The 23129-nt window shown below is 43.5% G+C and overlaps 1 protein-coding gene across 4 annotated transcripts; it reads right to left on the bottom strand.

Annotated features, from left to right (window-relative positions):
- Window positions 1–9280: 9280 nt before the first annotated feature.
- On the bottom strand, window positions 9281–23021 carry ndufaf6 (NADH:ubiquinone oxidoreductase complex assembly factor 6). Of its 4 annotated transcripts, none has more exons than XM_007887909.2 (9): window positions 22938–23021; window positions 21402–21501; window positions 19066–19188; window positions 17618–17674; window positions 16923–17025; window positions 15761–15894; window positions 10323–10424; window positions 9976–10032; window positions 9281–9434 (listed from the first exon to the last, which is right to left on the bottom strand). In XM_007887909.2, exons 3-9 carry the CDS (start codon window positions 19150–19152, stop codon window positions 9306–9308), a joined length of 669 nt encoding a protein of 222 aa, XP_007886100.1. In that variant the 5' UTR covers window positions 19153–19188; window positions 21402–21501; window positions 22938–23021; the 3' UTR covers window positions 9281–9305. The 4 variants fall into 4 exon arrangements, with proteins under 4 accessions (XP_007886100.1, XP_007886099.1, XP_042188374.1 ...); XM_007887908.2 differs by lacking the exon at window positions 22938–23021 and adding an exon at window positions 22722–22871; XM_042332440.1 differs by lacking the exon at window positions 22938–23021 and adding an exon at window positions 22712–22726.
- Between the last annotated feature and the right edge of the window lie 108 nt (window positions 23022–23129).

The raw sequence follows: 23129 nt of genomic DNA, 5'->3' as shown, positions 1-23129 counted from the left end.
TATATAAACCCCCAGATCGCTCTGTTCCTTCACCGCCTTTAAGATTGTACCATTTAGCTTATGTTGCTTCTCCTCATTCTTCCTCCCAAAATACATCACTTCACATTTCTCCATATTAAACTTCATCTGCCACGCGTCAGCCCATTTTACCAGTCTGTCTGTGTCCTCTTGCAGTCTGCTCCTACCCTCCTCACCGTTTAATACTCTTCCTTGATTAGTATCATCTGCAAACTTGGGAAATTGTACCCCCTATTCCCAAGTCCAGGTCATTTATATAGATGAAAAAGAGCAGTGGTCCCAATACTGACCCCTGGGGGACACCACTGGACACTTCCCTCCAGTCAGAAAAATAACCGTTCACCACCATTCTCTGCTTTCTGTCTCCCAGCCAGTTCTGTATCCATGCTGCCACTGTCACTTTAATGCCAAGGGCTTCTATTTTGCTTACAAGTCTCTTATGTGACACTTTATCAAATGCCTTTTGAAAATCCGTATAAACTGTATCAACTCTGTCTCTTATGTGGCATTATATTGGTGTCTCCCTCCCATCCGCTGTCTGTTTCCCTCCCCTGTCCTTAACCTGCAGGCTGCTCATTGCTAACCACAATGAGCGCCCTCCCCCCTCTGCGCCATCTCTAGCCCCCACAGCCTCCTGCAGGTTGACAATGTCCCATTAATCCGCCGCCTCTCATCTTAGCGTGCGTATCTTGGCTGCTGCCCCTGACCCGAGCTGGCCCTCCCTCAAAACGCCCCTCTCCCTGCAACTCTCCCGCTCTGTCCTGCTCTCTTTCCACCCTCCACACCTCCCATCTCTGCTTAACCCCTTCAATGCCTCCCTCTGCTCCAGCCTGGGAATCCTCTGCCGGGCTCATCGTGGCACTCAGTTTTGGCTGCCTGCAGCAGCCACATTCCCCACTACCGCCGCAAGCCACCCTAGACCCAGACCCCAGGGGCTAATCTCTCCTCCCTCATCCGCATCCCCACCCTCCCTGCCAACCACTCCACTACCCCCTCGCATCCCGCACATCCCCCTGGCAACTGTCCACTCTGCATTGGCCTTCAAAACGTCCGCTCCATCTGCAATAAAATCCTGGCCGTCAGTGATCTCATCCTCAATGAGAACGTTGATATTATGGCCCTCATGGAAATCTGGATCACCCCAGGTGACACCTTCCCCCCTCACCTGGCTATACCTACCACCATGCCCCACAATCCAACCGCCGTGGCAGTGGTGTGGCCCTCATCTCCAGGGCGTCACTTGCCCTATCCCCCTGCTCCATTGGCTCATTCCCCTCTTTTGAACATCTTACCCTCTGCCATCCCTCCCATCTCTCACTAAAAATTCTCCTAATTTACCAATTTACCACCCCCCAAAATCCTCCCCCACCTTCATCTCTGACATCTCCACCCTTCTAGCTTCCCTCTGCCTCTGCTCCGACCGCCTCATCATCCTAGGCGACTTCAACCTCCACTTCACCCCCTCTTGCTCCACCTCCTCAGACTTCTCCTCTCTCCTCTCCTCTCTCAACCTTTCCTTCCACGTCCACTCTGCTACCCACGTTGACGGCCACCTGCTCGACCTGGGGCCTCAGTGTCTCAGATGTTACCATCACCGAAAAGACTATCTCTGACCATGATCATCTCCCTCAACTCCCATATCACTCTCCCCACTGCCTCCAAGCTTACCACCTTCTTCTACCACCTGTGGAAGAAGATCTCCCCACAATCGCTCTCTGCTGCCCTGGAGTCCTCTGAACTCCTTCCCCTCTGGCCCACCTCCCACACCAACCCATTCTCTGTGTTTACTCTCCTCCACAGCACCCTCTCCACTACACTCAACGTCCTTGCCCCCCTCACCTTCCAAACTGCCTCCTATTCCCGATCCTCACCCTGGTTCACCAGCCACCTCCGCTCGCTCAAGGGCCAGATGTGGGCTGCCGACCGCACTTGGCTCAAATCCAGTCTAACAGTCCACTGGCACATCTGGCTGGACCACATCAAAACCTACCGCTCTGCTCTCGCCTCAGCCAAATCGTCCTTCTACTCCAAGCTCCTGTTCTCCACCACCAACTGACACCTCCTCCCTCCCCGCCACACCTCACAGATTCTTTCCTCCCACTCCCACTGCAAGAAAATGCTGGACTTCCTTGAGTCCAAAATTGAGAGAATCCGCTCAGCTGCCACTGTGCTCCCAACATCCACCCTACCCTCTATCCCCACACTCTGACCATTACCCATCCCTCCTTCCACACCTTTGAACCTGTCATCCCTCCTCTGTCATCACCATCACATCCTCCATGAAGCCCACCACCTGCTCCCTGGACCCCATCCCCACCCCTCTCCTTAAATCCCAGCTCCATCTCCTTGCCCCACTACTCACCGACATCATCAACCTCTCCCTGACATCTGGCACTGTTTCTTCCCCTCTCAAAACAGCCACAATCACTCCCACCTTGAAGAAACCTTCCCTTGACCCATCACAGTTATCCAGCTACCGGCCCATCTCCAACCTTTCTTCTGTTTAAGATCCTTGAAAGAGCCATTGCCTCTCAGCTTCGTTCTTTCCTCTCTTCCAGTTCACTCCATGAGCCCCTCCAACCAGGTTTCCATGCTACTCACATGGAAGGTCACAAACGACATCCTGACCATGTGTGAACAGGGCTCCCTCTGCCTCCTCGTCCTCCTCTCCGCCACCTTTAATGCTTTAATGCTTTAATGCTGTGGACCATTCAATCCTCCTCCACCACCTCTCCTCCCACCTCAACCTTCAAGGTTCTGTCCTTGACTGGTTCAGGTCCTACTTTTCACACCGCCTCCACTTCGTCTCAGCAAACTGCTTCTTCTCCAGCCCCCACACCATCTCATGCAGCGTTCCTCAGGGCTCTGTCCTCGGTTCCCTCTTCTTCACCCTCTACATGCTCTCCATCATCCACAGACATGGGGTAAATTTCCACATGTATGCAAATGACACCCAACTCTACCTCTCTGCCTCCACCTTCAACTCCAGGACTACTGGCGTCCTGACCGACTGCCTGTCTGACATCAAGTCCTGGACGAGGGACAACTTTTTTTAACTGAACGTCAGCAAGACCGAGTCCCTCCTGATTGGCTTGCACTAGCGCCTCCACACCTCAGCCACTGGCAGCATCAGCATCCAAGGCTGCACACTCAATCGCACTCACCCCGGGAAAAGCGATCTGCCATTCGACTAACAACCGAGTTCCTACTTACTGTAAACAGAGGTTTGTGGAGTGAGGAAAATTGCCTAATCTTTCGCCCTGCCTGGGAATCAAACCCAGGTCCTCTTGCTTGCGAGGTGAATACTCTAACCACTGAGCTACAGGACTCCACAACTAAAGGCAGTTCCAAAGGATAGAGGCACAGTTGCTGAGGCTCAGCCTCAGATGGTCAGAGTGTGGGGAACATGCAACAGGCTTCAGTTTGCCTTGTAGAGGGGACAAGCAGAAAAGTGTGGTGGGAGAAAATCATAGAGATAGGGAGGTGTGAAGGAATTTTTTAAGTTAGAGTGAAGATCTTGAAATTGATCTGTTGGAAGACAGTGGAGCTTACCAAGGACTCGAGTGATGGGGATGCATGTGGCAGAATTTTGAATGAGCTGGATCCTGTAAAAGGTGGTACTAGAGAGATCGATGGGTGCATTAGAGAACTCGAGATTGGAGGTAACAAAGGCATGAATGAGGGTTTCAGTAACGTTTTGTGTGAGATAGGGACAATGGTGGGCAATGGAGCAAAGGTGAAGAAAAGCAATCCTGTTTTGGGAATAAGTGTGATGAAGGAACAGAATGCTATGGTTGAGCATTAGTTCATTGAGTGTGAGAGGGATGCCAGGGAGGTTTAGAAGCTCAGAGCAGGAAGGGAGGAAATGTTGACAGGAGCCAAGGAGGATGGTTTCCATGCTTAGTTCCAAGAAATGGAGGCTCATCATAGCTGAAGATTTGAATCACTTGAATCAAATGAATTATTTCTCAAATCTGTAGAATTCCTTGACATCTGATGCAGGGGTTTATTGCGTGTTGTCGGTTAATCAAGGCTTTGACCAATTCTTTCATCCTCAATCAACAAAACTGTCTCCCAAGCTGCACATTGAATTTACAAACCTGATCTTTGTATAGTTCATAAAATGGAATCCCAACATTCAAGAGTTACAGATGTGAGTCATTGAAATCAGTTAGCAGCAGATCCAAGATCATCTTGACTATAAAAGTTTTGACAAACCCTTAATCCTAAAGTACTCGGCATTTGTAAGAGTCTCTACACCTAGAATATAAATTCTTTAATAACAGTGGATATTTGATCCTGAAAAACATTGCAAGAGTTTTGAATCTTTTGAACCCACAAAAGGAAAGAATGCATAATTCATTGACAGGCAGACATCTTACTGATGATTGATAAAACACAGGAGGATTATTATTCAGCTGAAGTGGGAATTGGAACAGTGTTGGAAGGATTATTATAAATACGAATTGAAAAGTAACTAACCTTGAAACGTTTAAGCAAACTATGTCCTTTAAGAAGTAAAAGTAGGAACGAATATATAGTACCTGAAAAGTTACTGTTCAGTTGTTAAAGTAATAACAGTGTTAACTTTCTCGCTACTACCTGTAGGTTTCCTGCTCTGTCATTTTGAATCATGTTTACAAGATACAGTAAACTCTGGATAACTCATCATTCCAAGGAAAAGGGCCCAGTGATGATTTATTTGATGTAATGAGTTAGTAATAGGTTCTCACCTTATGCTCCCAGGTCCATTCCCAGGTCCACTCTCACTCAGCCAGCACCCACTCATTGCGGACACCACATCTGAGCATGTCCACCTAATCTCCACCAAGCCCTCACCCCAGTCACAGGATAGGGCGGTAGGCCAACAGACCAGAAGCCTCTGTCATGCATCTGAGCATGTATGTCCAAATTCCGCCAAGCGCCCACAACAGTCACAGGATAGGACAGGAGGCCTTTGCAATGCAAGACGCCATCTTATATGATGACTCATCCGATCAATTTACATTATAAGTACTTTCTACAATGTTAAGTAGAATAATGAGCAAAGCAATGTCCGTTATATTGGAAGCAGACAGGATATTGACGGTAAGCCAGGATCGAGTTATCTAGAATTTACTGTAGTTTGATTCCTGAAGGAAATTTGCTTTCATTTAAAGCAATACCTCAGAGTAGACAATCCCTTGGGTAACTTTTAAGTTTTCTTAATGTTTTATCAAACTATTCCCAAAAGATTAATTTCTTCCCTAAAGGAACCTTGGAAGTGTTTCCTTAAAACCTGAAATTCCTCACAGAGAAACTAAAGGTATTTTCATTGGAAAAGAGAAGTTTGAAGAGGACCCGATAGAGGTTTTTAAAATGGTGATGGGTTGTGACAATATTTTTAAAAATCCCCAAACTGTAAAGGTTCTATATGTGTGTATGTGCAGCCGGGAATGAAGGGAGGAGGCAGCGAGGAGGAGGGGGATAGTGGGAAAGCAGCCGGAGAGAATGACCAGTGGATACTGCTGAAGGAACAGGAGAGGAAAAAGTGTGTGATTTGTCAGGATTTGAGCAAAACTGTGCTGTTGTTGCTCTGCGAATCCTGTGTTTGTGTCGAGGCTGCACCGACATGCTCTTCCGGCAGCCTGTCTTCCAGCGTAACTCTCCCCTCTGCTGTCATATGATTTTACAGACTTCAGATGTGTATTTGTGAAATGCTGACAGACCACCTGCAGCCTTGTACAGCTTCTCATTTCATCATCTGTGGAGTGCTGTAGCTCAGTGGTTAGCATGCTCGCCTCACAAGCGAGAAGACCTAGGTTTGATTCCCAGCAGGGTGAAACGTTGGGCAAGTTTCCTTACTCCACACACCGCTGCTTACCTAGCAGTAAAAGTAGGAACCCAGTTGTCACTTGATTGTCGGATCGCTTTTCCAGAGGTAATAATCCATTCAAAAATAATAATAATTTGGTCGCTCAATCCACAACTATTTGTGGGCACTACTGTGTGAGGTTGGCTGCCGTATTTATCCCACAAAATATAATCAATTCCCTTTACAGTATATTCTGTGAAGTGCTTTGAGACGCCTCAAAGGCATGATAAGGTACTAAATCAAATGCAAGGATTATTTCATTATGTGTATATTCGTAAAAAAAAACACTGTCACATGCAGACAACAATGGATCTATTATATCTGGGAGAAATTTGGAAAACAACCTCCTGATGATCTGCTAAAGGTTTAAGATGTTCCATGATCACTGTCCCAAACCCAACTGCTATTTGTTCTTTGAATTGAATCAGTACTTTGTAAGCGTCCAGGATAAGGCCGAAATCAAAACATTTTGCCCACCATAAGGAGATACCTGAAATTGTTCATCTGAACAAGGAGGTGAGCAGCTTCACTTCATCTGGAGTGGGACACTGCTCTGTGCAAATTAACTGACATATTTGCCTATAAAATAGTCATTACAGTTTACAGTATATTCTGTGAAGCGATTTGAGATGTCTTCCCTATGTGAAAGGTGCTATATCAAATGTAACGATTATTTGCTTTTAATTTTAGGACAATGCCTTATGAAAGAATCCCATTAAGAAACACAAAAATTGGAACACGGCTCTTGACAATGAAAAAACAACTGAAGTCTGTACATAATGTTTTATGTAACGTGAGTAGAAAGATCAGCTCAGAAAGCTCCTGGAGGGACATGACCCTGGTTGTATTCACTTGCTAGAATGAGAGTCCCATGAGTGAAGAAAGTATTGAACAATGGAATATAGTGGTTGTGTGGGTTAGGGAAAACAAAGAAATTTATGCTTCTGGGGTCAATTTATCTCCATGTATAGACTCATTAGCAATGCTCCTAAACACAAGAATTTGAGCCCCTGACTGCATCCCTGTAAGCAACAGACATCTTTTCGCACACAATGTTGTAATTGCTGTACTTAAAAGGTTGTCAACCCCCAGGTTCAGAGGCAGTTTCTTACAGTGAGGGAAGTGTAAGACTTTTTACAATTTGAGGAAAAGAATTGAAAAATTTGCGAGTACTCTGAAATGTTAGAACAGCATCAGTGAAGGGTGAAATGGAGCATACTGAAGAGAAGCTCCCTGAGGGAAATAGCAAATCTGTAACTGGAAATGCCAGCTGGCAATGAAAATAAAGAGAAATGATGAAATGAGAAGGGAGAAAAACAGTTATGTGGGAAGTGCGAGATTAAATTATTTTTAATTTTAAATTATTGCCTTAATTTAATCATTAACAAAAGTAGGAATACAAGTTATCGGCTATTGTTGTGGAGCAGACTTAAGGTGGTTGAAATATATAGTCTCTTATGGGTTTTATTTTACAATGGCATGTTTGCGTGAGGGGTAGGGAGAGGGGGTTCTTTTATTGTTTTAAGGGTAGACTTGGAAAATGGCTAAGGAAATGGCAGTAATAGTTTGGGAAAGAATTGGGGGAAATTTGTTGTGGCTAAATAATTCAGGTGTGAAACAGAAGGTTTCCAGCCTATGATTAGGCTGGAAGAATTTTAGGGGGCTTCAGAAGACACAAAAATGAAAACAGGCTAGGAGAGGAATGAAGGAGGAGGTGAGTTAAGGATTGTAGATTATGGAGGAAATGTCCTATATCACTTGAATTCTCTTTTAAGCATCAGATTTAATTGACCTAAAACAAATGAGAGAAAAGGTGGATAAAACTAAAACAGAAAACAGATTCAACTGGATATTAATAGCTACACAGTGGAGTCCTGTAGCTCAGTTTAGTGGAGTCCTGTAGCTCAGTGGTGAGAGCACTCGCTTTGCAAGCGAGAGACCGGAGTTCAATTCCAGGCAGGGGGAAACCTTGGGCAAGTTTCCTTACTCCACACGCCTAATAATAATCCCTCCAAAAAAAAAAACAATAATAAATTGGTCATTTCCAATCCACGACTGTTTGTGGGACATTGCTGTGCGCAATTGGCTGCCGCGTTCGCCCACAAATATACAGTCAATTCACTCTGCAGTGTGTTCTGTGAAGCGCTTTGGGACATCCTCCCAACGTGAAAAGCACTATAACAAATGCAAGGATTATTATTATTATTATTATTACACATAGGAGCTTGCTTTCCCTGACTGGACATATTTATCTTAATTTTGACTGTTAGTTCCTTTAGACCTTTAGTATCTTCCAAAACAGATCCTGTACTTTTCCATTGTTCTGATTTTATCGAGATCTACAAAAAAATCTTGCATTTGTCATTGAGACATCTCAAAGAGCTTCAGAAAATATATTGTAAAGTGAATTGACTGTGTATTTTCTGGGTGAAACACGGCAGACATTTGAATACAGCAGTGTCCTACAAACAGTTGCGGATTGAGTGGTTTTTTTTGGAGGGATTACGGTTCTGACTGATGAGCCAGCCTTGGTTGTGCTGTCATCAGCAGTGCCATAATGGTGGGTTGGAGGGAGTGAGAAGCAAGCAGGTGAGCAAAATCAGAAGAGCAGCAGCACAGTCAAGAGATTAGGATTTTTTGGTCAGCTGGTGTCTTGACACATATGGAAACCCATCACCATGTCTCCAAACCAAACTACTATTAATTCCATATATACACGGAAATTTCCGTGCCTTTTATGTGTGGACCATCTCTCCCTCGAGAGATGCACCATATTCACAGGAACCTGAGTGTGCATTGGGGTACAGCTGGAGTTTAACCAGCAGAAACCTCATAGCTTGCCGCAAATACTACCCATTAGGCTTTTGATTTACAAGGTTAACAGAAGCCGAGGGGTACATATTTAAGGTTTTATTTATGCTCATCAAGGTGAAGGATAATAGAGGTGGCAAATGGAAGCTTATTTTCACTTTTTTTTAAACCAGCATCCAGCATGCAAGTTGGGCTTACCATGGCCAGATATAAAATAAAACTGCATCCACACGACCCTCAACAACTTGCCTCACTTACAACTTCGGAACCAGCCCTGTTGAACTTCTGTAAAATTCACATTTCACCCACCAACTATCTTTTTGACCCAGCCAAGTCAGATTTCCAAATTAGCAACAGTTCATGCTGAACTATGGGCAGTTTTGTGCTGTAGGCTAGTGCCTACTAAAAACTGACAGAAACTGCTTCACATGCATTTGACACCCTCAGGAACTGTCAGAATAGAGAATTTCCTCATTGGTTTGTTATATTTCTTTGGTCGCAGACTTGAAAGGGCTTTGTGCTAATTCACAGTGTCATGCAATTCCCCAAAGAGAAACTTTCTAACTCTTTAGTGACAAACACAGTTAAATTTTCCAATGATAAGTCAGTTTATTATTAAATATTAATAGGTTTTCTTCCAGGATCTTATGTACAAAGAGAAGGAAAGCATTGAATTCCTCTTCTGTAGACTAGGATGGAATACATCAAAATCCACTTTGCGAATTCTGTTCAAATATCTGTCCAGAACAACCTAAAAAGAAAGTTCATAAAAGTTACAACAATAATTTGCACTTATCTATTATCCAGCATTTTTTAAATAGAGAATGTGTCAAAGTGCTTAACAGGGAAGACTTGGGAGCCCAAGAAAGGTGCGCAATGGCGATGGAGGAGGTAAGCAGGGGGTGGTCTAAGTCCCAGCTAATCAGGGTTTTAAAAGCCTAGAGGGAGGGAGCAAAGCATTAGGGATTTACGTAGAGTTCTGCAGAATGATAATAATAATATAATAATAAAAGAATGATGCCAAATAGCTGAAAGCTCTTCTACCGATGGGCCATTGATAAACACGTAAACCTATAAAACAACAAAACAACAACAAGATTGCATTTATAGAGCGCCTTTCATGTCGGGAGGACGTCCCAAGGCGCTGGACAATTGGGTCGGGACCCGAGCAGGGGGGAACTGGTCAGGGTGAGAGGAGGGAAGGGAGGGAGCGAGGAGGGGGTAGAGAGTCGAGAGGGGAGCTGAAGGCACGGTTGAAGCATATGAAAAGCATGTTTTTAAAACAATCTTACCGTTTGCAAAAATGCAGGGTGCGCTTTCAAAGGGACATCTTTGCAGAATGACCTTGCCTAAGTAAAATACATCATCAGCAGTTAGTAATTCAGAAGCAGTCTAACAATTAGCAAAAGAACTAAGAATTTTACTTCAGTCTTATTAACCAATTTCTCTTAACCCTAATCATAACCCCATTTTTTCTCTCAAAAGTGTCATTTGTTTCCAAGGCAGAAAAAAAGCTAAAGATGTTTTGCAATGATTTGTAAATGTTTTGCCATTTTAGAAACTGCAGTGCATTAAAATTATTTTCAAGCCCGATTAAACATCAGAGAAATCATTCTTCCATTTTAAATAAAACACATACATGTTGAAGATGAACATGAGCCTGACTCGCTACATCAAATATCACATCCCTGACATTTTTTTCCCGGCTTCCTCGAATAAAGTCTTCCTGTGAAACGCCATGCTGGAAAAGGGGAAAAGCACAGTGAACACATTTCATCAATATCAACTTTGTTGCAGATTCCAAAATCTGAAAACAGGTTTGAGCAGCAATATAGCATTGTTTATAACTATAAATCTCACTCCAACTCAGTTTTCAGCATAATTTGTAACGTTTTGAATCTTAATTCTACTTGTACTACTTGTAATAAAACACATTACAGTTGCCGGGAAACAGTACAAAACCTCGTTTTGTTTCTGTAGCCTCCACAACCTATGGAACCATTCTAAAATTTACAGAATGCTGTACATTTGTAAATCTTCCACCTTTTCACTTAAGGAGCAAACCAGCATGGAGGGGCAATGCATTAAGGTATATCAGGCAACCTGCAATTACTGCACAACAAGGAACTCTCCTAACAGCATGGCTAAATTACAACACATTGTAAATTCTATTCACGCCTGCAGTCAACTTTCAATATTACAAAAAGCAGATCAAAACTGGCTTTTAAAAAAGTCATTATAGCAATTTCTTCTTCTGTTTTCCCAACATATTCTTCATATACTCCAAAAAGACTCCATCCCACAGCTGCTTGGAGGGTGGGAGAAGTTAGGTAAGTTTCCTCATGATCACAATAAAAAGTTGCTTTATGATGTGTTAGCAACTGTGGCATAAATATTGTAAAGGACTAGAGCAGATGCTTGCTGGGGAATATTTATTGAGTTGAACTAACATCACTTCCATTCTACCAATGGGGACTTTACCACACAGTAAGTAATCTATACAACAATTTGCATTTAAATCACAAGATTAGTTAGAATGAAGGTCTTTCAAGCCATCTGATCTCATCACTCAAGAATCCTCAACCTACCATCCTCCTATCAGAGCATCAAGCTGCTTTTAAAATGAGTCCAGTGTCCTGACTTTAACTACTATTCCTTGCAACCTTAGAGACTTATCACATAGGTGAATGACCCAAAGGGCTTTGCACAGGTTGAGTGAAGTCTCATGGCATTAAAAAGTCACCCATAGCAGTGACTAAGGCGTGAATAATTATAACCCAAAAAAGTGATATATTCTTTTAAATACCGATCCTCATCTTCCTTTTCCCATAAGGTGTTCATAAACACAATCACTTTTTTAAAAAAAAAAAAAAAATCTCCTACAAAGACTGAGTGGGTTAAGATAGCCATTAATGCATTGGAGCATACGGGTGGAAAGGTTATAGGTTACAATCTTGACCTGTGCTGAGTTAAGACCATAAGACATAGGACCAGGGGTAGGCCATTCGGCCCCTCAAGCCTGCCCTGCCATTTAATAAGATCATGGCTGATCTTCTAACCTAATTCCATTTACCTGCCCTATCCCCATATCCCTTAATCCCTCTATCCTTTAGAAATCTATCAACCTCAGTCTTGAATATGTTCAAGGACTAAGCATCCACAGCCTTCTGGGGTAGAGAATTCCACAAATTCACTACCCTTTGAGTGAAGAAATGTTTCCTCAACTCAGTTTGAAAAGGCTGACCCTTAACATTGAGACTATGACCCCTGGTTATAGATTCTATAATCAGGGGAAACAGTCTCACAGCATCTACCCTGTCAAGACCCTTAAGAATCTTATAGGCTTCCATAAGATCACACCTAATTCTTCTATATTCTAGAGAATATAGGCCTAGTTTACTCAACCTATCCTCAAAGGTCAATCCCCTCATCCCAGGAACCAACCTAGTGAATCTACGCTGCACCCTCTCTAAGGTAAGTATGTCCTTTCTTAAATAAGGAGACCAAAACTGCACACAATACTCTAGGTGCGATCTCACCAAGGCCCTATACAGTTGCAGCAAGACTTCCCTACTCTTGTACTCTAACCCTTTTACAACAAACACCAACATGCCATTAGCCTTCCTAGTTGCTTGCTGTATCTGCAAACTAACTTTTTGTGACTGGTGTACAAGGACACCCAAATCCCTCTGAATACTAACACTACCTAGTCTCTCCCCCTCTAGAAAATAATCCGCTTTTCTATTTTTACTACCTAGGTGAATAACTTCACACTTCCCCACGTTATACTCCATCGGCTACCTTCTTGACCACTAACCTAGCCTATCTATTTCCCTTTGCATTCTTCGTGTGTCATCTTCACACCTTACTCTCCCACCTATCTTCGTATCGTCTGTGAATTTAGATATGTTAAGTTCTATTTCCTCATCTAAATCATTGATATAGACTGTAAATAATTGAGGCCCAAGCACTGATTTTTGTGGAATTCCACTAGTCACATCCTGCTAATCTGAGAAGGATACGTTTATCACTACTCTCTGTTTTGTTCCTGTTAGCCACTCTCCAATCCATGCTAATATATTACCTTTAATTCCATGCGCTCTTATCTTATGCAACAGCCTTTTAGGTGGCACCTTGTCGAATGCCTTCTGGAAATCCAAATACACCACATCTACTGGTTTCCCCCTATCTAACCTGCTAGTTACATCCTCAAAAAACTCTATAAGATTTGTTAAACATGATTTCCCTTTCGTAAAGCCATGTTGACTTTGCCTAATCATGTTATGATTTTCTAAGTACCTCACAACGACGTCCCTAATTAAGGATTCTAGAATTTTTCCTACCACCGATGTCAGACTAACTGGTCTATAGTTCCCCATTTTATGTCTCCCACCCTTCTTAAATATCGGCGTTACGTTTGCGATCTTCCAATCAATGGGAACCATTCCAGAATCCAGGGAATTTTGGAAGATCAGAAACAAAGCATCCGCAATCTCTGCAGCCACCTCTTTTAAAAACCTAGGATGTAGGCCACCAGGTCCAGGGGATTTATCGGTTTTTAATCCTATCAATTTCTCTAGTACTATTGCTTTACTGATGTTCATTTCTTTAAGTTAACATTAGCCTCCAGGTTCCCCTCTATTTTCGGTAAGTTTTCAGTGTCCTCTAACGTGAAGACAGAAGCAAAATATTTGTTTAATGACTCTGCCATTTTTTTATTCCCCAATATAATTTCTCCCGTCTCTGCCTGCAATGGACCCAGATTCACTTTTGATAGTCTCTTCCTCTTTATGTAGTTGTAAAACTCTTACACTCTGTCTTTATGTTCCTAGCTGGTTTACCCTCATATTCCATTTTCTCCCTCTTAATCAGTTTCTTGGTTTTCCTTTGCTGTTCTCTAAAGCCCTCCCAATCCTCAGGTTTACTGCTCTTTTTGGCAGTATTAACATAGCCAATGGAGTTGGACGAGAATGGGGGAGATGGGGTCACGGAGTTTGGTGCGGGAGAGGACACGGGCTGCAGAGTTCTGGATTATCTGGACCCTGTGGAAGGAGAAGCTGGGAAGTCCGATAAACAGGGCATTTGCACAGTCGAACCTGGAGGTGATAAAGGCAAGAACAAGAGTTGCAGACTTTCTTGTCCAGACACGTTGCAAGTACCTCATACCTGTTGGACAAGGTTAAAGCCTGAGGCTTCTCCATCACTCTCTCTGGGGTCTTCTTACCTGCCTGACTGTCAGGTCACACTGTCCTGTTCCTGACTCGTAGCAAGATCTATATATTTACTGAGCCTCAGGGGAGTGATTGTCTCCTGGATGAAACTATCCAGGAAGCTCTCACCTTCCCTAGAGCTGCGCAATATCTGCACCTCGGATTCCAGCTCAGCTACTCTGAGCTGGATCTTGCTCAGTTGCAGACACTTGCTGCAGGTGTAGTCACCCGGGCTCAGGCTGCCCTCCATCAACTCCCACATACTGCAGTCATCGCACACCATCTGCCCTGCCATTCCCTCCTCTCTCTCTCTCACTCACTCTGTTTATGGTTTTCATTTAAGTTTTTTTAAAACTTTTTTTTCCCGTTTCTGTCTTTTGAGTGTGACGTCACGTTGATGTCACTTGTCGTTTTTCTGCAGAGCCTCCGCTCCACCCACCGAATCAGCGAATGTTTACCTCGGCTGGGCTCTATACACTCCGCTAGGCCTCGGCTCCTCCCCGCGCTGTCCTCGCTCGGCCCTCCAAGTTAGCTGTATATGACCTCAGCACCTATTAGGGATGTGAAATCAACCAGTGGAAGGTGCTAGTATGTGGATGTTGAGTGAGAACAGGATCAGGCTGTGATGCTGTGAATAACCTGCAAACACTCACTGCTAAGGCTCACACTTGAAGCCTGGCCACATGGGGGAATATGGTGTCAGACACCTTCAGGAGGGGGGATAAAATAGGACAAGACAAACAAAATAATCTTAACTTTGGGCAGAGGCTAAAATAAGCAACTTGTATTAGAGAAGCGAGAGTCCATGTTTGAGATCACTTCAAATCAAATGATTGTGTTAGTCTGCCATCTGGTGGTAGAATGAAACTGCACATTAATGCACTGCGTAAGTATTGAGATTGAAGCATTTCAAAACAAATATTCCCTATGTGCACCCTCTGGGCCTGAGTGCTTAAGAATGTGAGGTGACAAACCTAAAATGATTGCTTCAGTGCTTTGCAATGAATATAGAATATTCAATATTTTAACAAACTGTTGTCATACAAAGACACAGGTAATCTGAAAATAGATCTCTGCTAACATTGGTTACAGCAAATGTGTTATTAGGCAATCAATAAGGATTTTACAAATCACAGACTTCTATTTGATCAATCCCACAATTTTAGTAAAAAAAATCTGGTCACAATAAGTGCAATGGCTTCTAGTTTGCGAATGACGTACTTTCAACCCCACTGGGAGGACAATGTACTGAAACATTTGCGCTCAGCACAACATCATAATCTTGTTTGAATAGTTTGTGAATAAAAAGTACACAGACAGTCTTTTCTCGGTTGCTCAGAAGAACTGAGCCAAAAAAACACAGGAGGTTCCCAAGTTCATTCCTGTTTTGTGCAAAGTTGAATACTGGAATTGACGTCAGAGAAGGAAAACAATCCTCAAAGGGTTCCCACTCCCAATTACTGATTAGTGATGTGAACCCCTCCGCCCACCCGCACTGAAAATCAGCATTTGGTGTGATATAAAAAGGGCAGGATTAGGCTAAACTGTGATACATAAAATGACTGCGAAGCATATCTACACTGTCTGGCTCACAAAGGAGGGTATCAACAATAACAACATGATTGCATTTATAGAGCGCCTTTCACGTCGGGAGGACGTCCCAAGCGGCTGGACAGTTGGGTCGGGACCCGAGCAGGGTCAGGGTGAGGGGAGGGAGCGAGGAGGGTGTAGAGAGTCGAGAGGGGAGCTGAAGGCACGGTTGAAGAGAAGGCCGAGCCAATGGCCTCACAAGAGGAGAAAGTTGCTGAGGAAATTTAAAAAAAAAAAAATATTAAGTGCAACAGTGACAATTGACAGTTTAAGTTACCAGCAAGCAAATGTCAACTGGAAGGTAAACTTTTCGCCTGGTGCTGTGATAGGGCGTTGCCCGTAGACATGTGACGATTCCCTGAGCTTTCCCAATGTGGCTGGCTGCATGGTCTGCATGGACATTCTTTACACCTGTCGCCAAAGAGGGGAAAATAAAACCACAAATCAACGATAAAACTAAGTAGTTTTATTAATGAGAGAATTATAGTGTCCAAAGAAGGTCACATATGCAGTTAATTATATTGTACTGAGGGGAAAAAAAGACTGTTAACTTGAGTAAGATCCTCATGGTATAGTGAAGTAAGGAACTAGTGAATTTTATTATACATTTTTATTAAAATAATTCAAAAAAATACACTCCTTATATCTCTGATCATATCATACTTGCCCAGGCATGCAAGCAGTTGACCGACTGCCAAGCTTCCTTTGGCTAGTGTATTAACCAGTGCAGCAGCCTGGTTCAACTCCATTTGATATACCTGCTCCTCCCCAGGACAATATAAATGAGACTCAGTGGCACCTCAAAGTGCACTTTAGAGTCCTTAACATCTTGGCTCCACCACCCTGCACCTGTGTTCTCAGATCAAAGGCACGCAGGGAGCAACCTCACTCCAGAACTGATGAACAAAAACTCTGCTTCTGTGAGGTCTCAATAACTGGAACTGAAAACCCTTGAACACGGTGAGGAGTTTCCACCCATATCATATTCTCAGCTGACAAGAGACATAAATCACTCTTGCAATCCCCATGCTGTATTTTCAGAGGGTCTGTCTTTCAGCTGAGATTTTAAACCAAGGTCTCATCTCGGTGTTCAGATGAAGAAAGGACTTTTCTCCCAGTGACAATCTTCCAGATAACCTGTTAATTCACATCATGCTATTTGTGGGACAATACTGTGTGCAAATTGGCTCCCACGTTCACCTATAAAATATACAGTCACTCCATTTTACTGCAATTATCTGTAAAGCACTTTTAAATGATCCAATGTTATTATATTGATAAATTCATTGAATTGATGGCTGAGGACAATTTATTGCCAGTTTTATTCTATCCATATTTAGTCATTTGGATTCAGGTATATGCTGGTTTTTAATCCTTCCCTGAGAAAAAGGACTGGAAGGGACTTGTTCACAAGTTTTAAAGAAATAATGAAGACGTACCTAATACTTCTAACATGAGGTAGATGAGAGATGATTGAGTGTTCTCTGCATAGGATTCCAACTCCTGAATGTTTCGATATGCCTTGTCATCCAAGTTCTTTTCCTAAAATGTATAACATCCAAGCTTTACAACAATAATAACTTGCATTTATATAGCGCTCTTCATGTAACCTAAGAGCGCTGCACATTGGCGTGGTTGGACACTGAGCAAGGGAGAACCGGGAGGTGATCACAGGCACAGTCAAAGATATACTATAGGTTTTGAAGTGGGATTTAAAGATAGACAAAGAGGGCGGCGACAGAGATGGCGAGGTAGGGAGTTCCAGATTCACAGCAGTAGTGACTGCTGCCTTGGGTCGTCCGCCCAACGTGAAAGTCACTATAAAAATGTAAATTGTTGTTATTGAAGGCTCGGACACCAACGGTGGCACAAACGGAGGGGAGGGGGGTGACAGACAGAGGTCACACAGTGTTAGCTGAACAGAGTAGGCAAGCGGGATTCGGGGATGAGTAGATCAGAGAGACAGGAAGGTCCCAGAATGTGGAGGTATTTGTCTAGAAGGTGAATCCGTTCAGGGAACAAATCATGCCTGGTGAGGATAGGGTGATGGGTGTGCTTTACTTTACAAGGGATTCTACAATGCAGTCACATTAATATCTTTGCCTTTCAGTCCACAGTTCTGGAGCATACTTACTCGGTCATCAATAATTCTCATAAACCATCGCTTTGTCAGCTTGTGTCTCTTTACAGCCTATTAATGACAGAGCAGAAATTTCACAACTAATGAAAATACATTTACATCATAAATGCTTAGTTAGGTTTTACTACTCAAGTATGATTGCACAACAAGATAAAGGAACACATATTCCCAAAACAGTCAGTCTTATGTCTGCAAAGGTACAGTAATGTTAATACACAGCAACTCGCCAAGTAGACCCACAGAATAAACTGCACCTTATATAAATCCTCAAATATTTAACTACAACCACCTCCCCCGAGGGTGCACACACACACATACTCTCATCCTAAAATAATACAATCTGAAGTCTTTTCATCACATCTATACTGTTAAACCATGATTCAAAGTCAACATGATATGGGAGCAGACAATAATGGTCTCAGAGAAACCCCTTGCATCACAGTGCTTTAATGTTAACCCAGTGCTGCTGAACTATGGCCCATGGGCCGGTTCCAGCCCGCGAAGCCGTCAAGAAGTATCCCCTCCAAACATTCGCACTACTCTAGGTAAGTCCGTAGATTTTTCTTTATTGAATTTTTCTTGATTTTTGGCATAAATAAATCAATTATCTGTTAGCCATACACCCGGGAGAACTTCACTATTTTTGAATAGTGCCACAGGATCTTTAATGTCCACTGAACAGGCAAACAGGATCTCAGTTTAACATCTAATCCAAAGAACAGCACCTCCAACAATGCCGCACATCCCCAGCATCGCAATGTAATGTCAGCCTGGACTGTAGGTTCAAAATGCCTGATAGAGGACTTGTACCCACTATCTTCTGACCAAGGGTACCTCTGCTACCAATTACAATGGAAAAAGTGCCATGGGTGCAAGTGTTCTTTATGAAAGGATCCACATCCCTGACCCACAAAATCATTACTCCAAGGCTATCTCAGGATGGAGCAGTTCTAGAGACTCGAGCTACACATAAGGCTCCCTGTGGCATGCGTACCTTAGCCCCAAGGCAGAAGGTGCAAGGAGCTATTTCCACTGCTGATTTAACAAAGAACATTTTTGCAACTCTTGGCTATAAACCAATGTTCCTTTCACCTTAAAGTACCTAAAAGATCATTGTTTAAACCAGAAGATCCCTTTTCTGAAACAAATTAAAACCTCCATATGAAGCAGCAATGTTTTGAGCACCTCTCAAAGCTATTTGGTGCTCTGCTGCTAAAAGGTAGAGCACCAAAAAGCTCAACACTCAAGAGTCAGAAATAGACTAAATGGAGAGTTTTAAGTCAGACTCTGTTCCTGGAAATTGCACTGGAGTCCTCGGCAAGACAGTACTGCAGAAAATTCACAAGATGCATTTTTTTAAAAAAACAATTCACCTTCACAAGCCAACTCCAGTAATGCAAGTTGCATAAGAAGCCTTCTAGCAAATTACTAATTTCCACTACCTTCCATAGCTCCATGGCAACAGGTTGCTGAGGAGGGATATCGCTGTAAATATCTTCAATCACTTTCCTCCAAAACTGCATTCGCATTAGACCTATGGTTTTCTGTGACACAGAATCCTTGACCTTATGAAATAATCAAATTGTAAAATAATTAGGACCACCATAAAGAACAAGATTGTGCTATACAGAGGCACATTTTATTTTAGTCAAAATGACTGAATGAATGCACATAGTATTATGGACCAATCTTGTACTGAGATTCATTTAATTATAGATTAAGAATTAACATTATTATTAATTATTATTCTTAATTAAGAATTCACTTAATACTCTCCAAATTTAGATAAATTAGGGTAGGGTGCATCCCTCTAGGGAGAGAATGCACATTCCATTCCAAACACAAAGAAATTTCCATGTGTATGTGGCATACATATGTGGAACATATGTGGTTTGGAAACTCTTGTGTAATTATGGATTTCTGCACATGTCAAGATACCATGCGGCACAAATCCCTCAACAATTCAGTTATATACCTGGTATTATGTAGTATTTGCTGGTCATGCACTCAAAAAGACGTCCGGCTCCACTGGCACATTTCATGAAGTGAGATCGGCAATGACTGGATAACCAGGAAGTTGCCCATTTCAGTTTCCTGCCCGATGGCCGGGGGTTTTGAGATGCTGATGTCGCAAACACACACATTTTGGATTTTTTGGGGTAAATAAAAGTAGGATCCCATACCCCATTAAGAAGGGGAGGATATCCATTAATATCTGCTTTCATCACAAGGCAGACAGGTCCTAAATTAACAATTCAATCAAAAAGGGACGATGAGTTGGAAAAAACAATTGTATTTATTACAGAACATGGTTATGCAGGCAAATGTGATAGCAAATCAGTGCCAGCAACATCCCGAACTACAGGTGGTCAAAGGACCAACTGGCTTTCATGAAATAGGAATCCATCGCCCTGGAGTATGCAATTCAGATCATACCCTGAGAACAGTGTGTGCCCAGGTGTGATCTAGGAAGAGTAAACTGCAAAGGTATGGGGAAAGGGCAATTAAATGGGACTGAAAGGAAAAGAGCCAGCACAGACACATTGGGCCAAATGGCCTTTTTCTGGGCTGTAAATTTCTATGGTTTCAATGCTCTAATATCCACCTCCCCCAGTGCTGGAATAGTGAAACAGCCCAACAGGGTGGATCTGCATTGCTGATCTCACAACTTCAAATATTAAATTGATACTTTGTGTTTATAAATTTAAAAAAATAGATAATTCATAAGTGCATCCCAGAATTTGGATTTTATGGTTTATCAAGATAAACATGCAGAACACTGCATGTTCACATGCAGTGAACAGTGATGGCAACCAAGTTACCTTTCTTGTATTTATACTAAGGTGACTCTTCAGAATGAATGTTGGACAAATGTTTAGGTTCACATGGCGACTGTTAGAACCATGGCAGATTATTGATCCCCTTGCTGGAGATAGATGTGTTGTGAGGCAAGTTGGATTGACTAATAATAATAATCCTTGCATTTGATATAGCGCTTTTCACGTCAGGAGGATGTCCCAAAGCGCTTCACAGAACACACTGTAAAGTGAATTGACTGTATCTTTGTGGGCGAACGCGGCAGTCAATTGGGCACAGCAATGTCCCACAAACAGTCGTAGATTGAAAATGACCAATTTATTATTGTTTTGGGTTTTGGAGGGATTATTATTAGGCTCTGTGTGGAGTAAGGAAACTTGCCCAAGGTTTCGCCCTGACTGCCTGGAATTGAACTCAGGTCTCTCGCTTGCAAAGCGAGTGCTCTAACCACTGAGCTACAGGACTAAGTTTTACCTCGGAGGTGAAATTTAAACACCACTTTAGGAGGCACTTATTTTTTTTAATCTAGTCTGGATCGAGCATTCACTGACTTTTCTGGTGGCTTCTCAACACTTTGTGAGTTTTACTTGTTGAACTTGAATGTAATCACTAAAAGTAATTGAATCAATTAAAACAATCCCATGGTTGTGTGGACCTTCAAATCTGTCCAGCATCAAATCTGTAGGTTTAAAGCAATTCACGTGCACATTAAGAAGATATGCAATTCTGATTGGATCTAACTAGGCTCCGCTAAAATCTCAGTCATCTAATAGTTTTAACTAAATCCACATTACTCAGAACAAAACTGGTTCCTGATCACTACTTCATTGAATGAGGTTTTCAACAATAGAATAAGAATTCTGCTCTGTATCTAATGACATGGCTAAAAAAAATCTGATTATTGTTTTGAAAGGAACCAACATACTGACACATCCACAATGGAGATATTGGAAATACTTGCCTGAGACAATTCCACATTGAAGGCCCTTATTGCAAAGACAGAACTGCAAGATTCTGAAGGGAACAGCAGGGAGGATAGGAAACCCTCATAGTCTCGGTTTCTATTTGATAGGAAAAACAAGGCCATGAATCAAAATGTTTTAGTCAACTGCAAATACTACCGGAGAACTAAAATCCCACAACGTTTATTTCCATTCGAGCATGGCTCAGTTCATACACTGGATGTGTATTTTGTAGGCAAACATGTTAACCCAATGAGTCGTGTCCCACAAATAGCCATGAAGTGATTGACCAATTTTAACTGGGGGTTATTGGCCAGGACATCAGGAAAAACTCCCTTCTCTTTTTGAGTAGGGCAATGAGATCTTTAATGTCCACCTGAACACGCAAAACAGGATTCTGAATGAAGCATTTATCCAAAGGACCCTCTGGCAATGCAGCTCTCCCCAGCATTGTATTGGCGCGTCAGCATAGACTATGAGTTCAAAGTCCAGACAGGGCTTGAGTACAAGTGAATTAAATTTTAAATCTCTCCACGATCTTGCCCTTCAAGACCTTCCTGTTTGACCGTGCCTTTCGGCACTTCCCTTCCCCCTCTTGGCCCCACTCTCCCCACCCCCGTCTTGGTCACACTCCCCCCGTCTCGGCTCCACTCGCCCCCCTCTTGGCCCCCCCGTTTTCTCCCTAATACCCCGTCTCAGCCCCACTCCCCCGCCCCGTCTCGGCCCCACTCCACACCCCATCTTGGGCTGTGGCGTGCGCCCAGAAGGTACAGTCACTGCTCATTACAGTATAGCTCAGAGATCTCGTAGTGGTCAACCTGATTGATCATAGTTGACCTCTTTTAAGCGCTCCTAAACGCTGCCCTGACTGAAGGGCGTTAGATAAATGCAAGTTGTTGCTGTGGTGTATCCTTTTGTTGTACATAGCGTTTCGCCCACAAAACACACAGTCACAACAACAAAATGACATTTACAGAGCTCCTTTCACGTCAGGAGGACGTCCCGAAGCACTTAACAGTCAGGAGTCGGGGATGGTGGTGGGGGTGAGGGAAGGCAGAGAGGTGGGAGGGCGGCCAAAGGCACGATCGAAGAGAAGGGTCTTGAGACCGGCCTTGAAGGAGCCCAGGGAGGAAGCGACCCTTTACAGTGTACCCTGAGAAGCGCCTTGAGACGCCTCGCAGACGTGATAAGGCGCTACATCAAGTGCAAGGAATTATGATTGCACTGCGAAGCACTTCCGAGAGGCGTGTCTGGGCGACCTGGTTAGCCGCGGGAGCCCGTGCGCGGATGGTGGTGTGCAGTGGCTGACCTGACCTGACCTGACCAGCTGCAGACAGTACTGCTGACGCGCTGCGGCGGTTGCGGTGCTGGTCCCCCTGAGGCTCGTCGCCGCCCTCAGAGCCCTCGGGAGGCGCAGACCGGACACCGGCGCCATATGCCCAGACTCACTGAGCCGGAAGCGCAACCGACAACACGCTCCCCCTCACCCTCCCTCCCTCCTTCCCTCCTCCGCGCGCGCTCACTCCCTCTCTCACTCGTTCCGGGCACTAATCGGAGCCGCTCCTCGCTTGAGCCCAAAAGGCTGTTGGCATCGCTTAATTTGACTCCCAGACACACAGAGGCGGCGGGTCGGCGCGCAGTGGCGCGCGCGCTTTTCCAGCGAAACGGCCGTGAGTCGAGTCGAGCCGCGCGCGCGCGCGCGTGGGTGTGTGTGTGTGCGTTGAAGT

Source organism: Callorhinchus milii, unplaced genomic scaffold, assembly GCF_018977255.1.
Source record: "Callorhinchus milii isolate IMCB2004 unplaced genomic scaffold, IMCB_Cmil_1.0 Scaffold2, whole genome shotgun sequence".
Lineage (NCBI taxonomy): Eukaryota > Metazoa > Chordata > Chondrichthyes > Chimaeriformes > Callorhinchidae > Callorhinchus > Callorhinchus milii.
Note: the sequence above shows the minus strand (reverse complement) of the source record. Positions and strands in the feature narration are given on the sequence as shown.

Excerpts from the sequence above, each read along its gene's own strand:
- ndufaf6 (XM_007887908.2), bottom strand. The coding sequence starts at position 22,837 with ATGGCGCCGGTGTCCGGTCTGCGCCTCCCGAGGGCTCTGAGGGCGGCG. Across the intron at positions 21,502-22,721 it reads TACTGTCTGCAGCTGGTCAG|AAACCGAGACTATGAGGGTT; the intron begins GTCAGGTCAGGT and ends CCTATCAAATAG. Across the intron at positions 17,675-19,065 it reads TTGCCATGGAGCTATGGAAG|GCTGTAAAGAGACACAAGCT; the intron begins GTAGTGGAAATT and ends TGTCATTAATAG.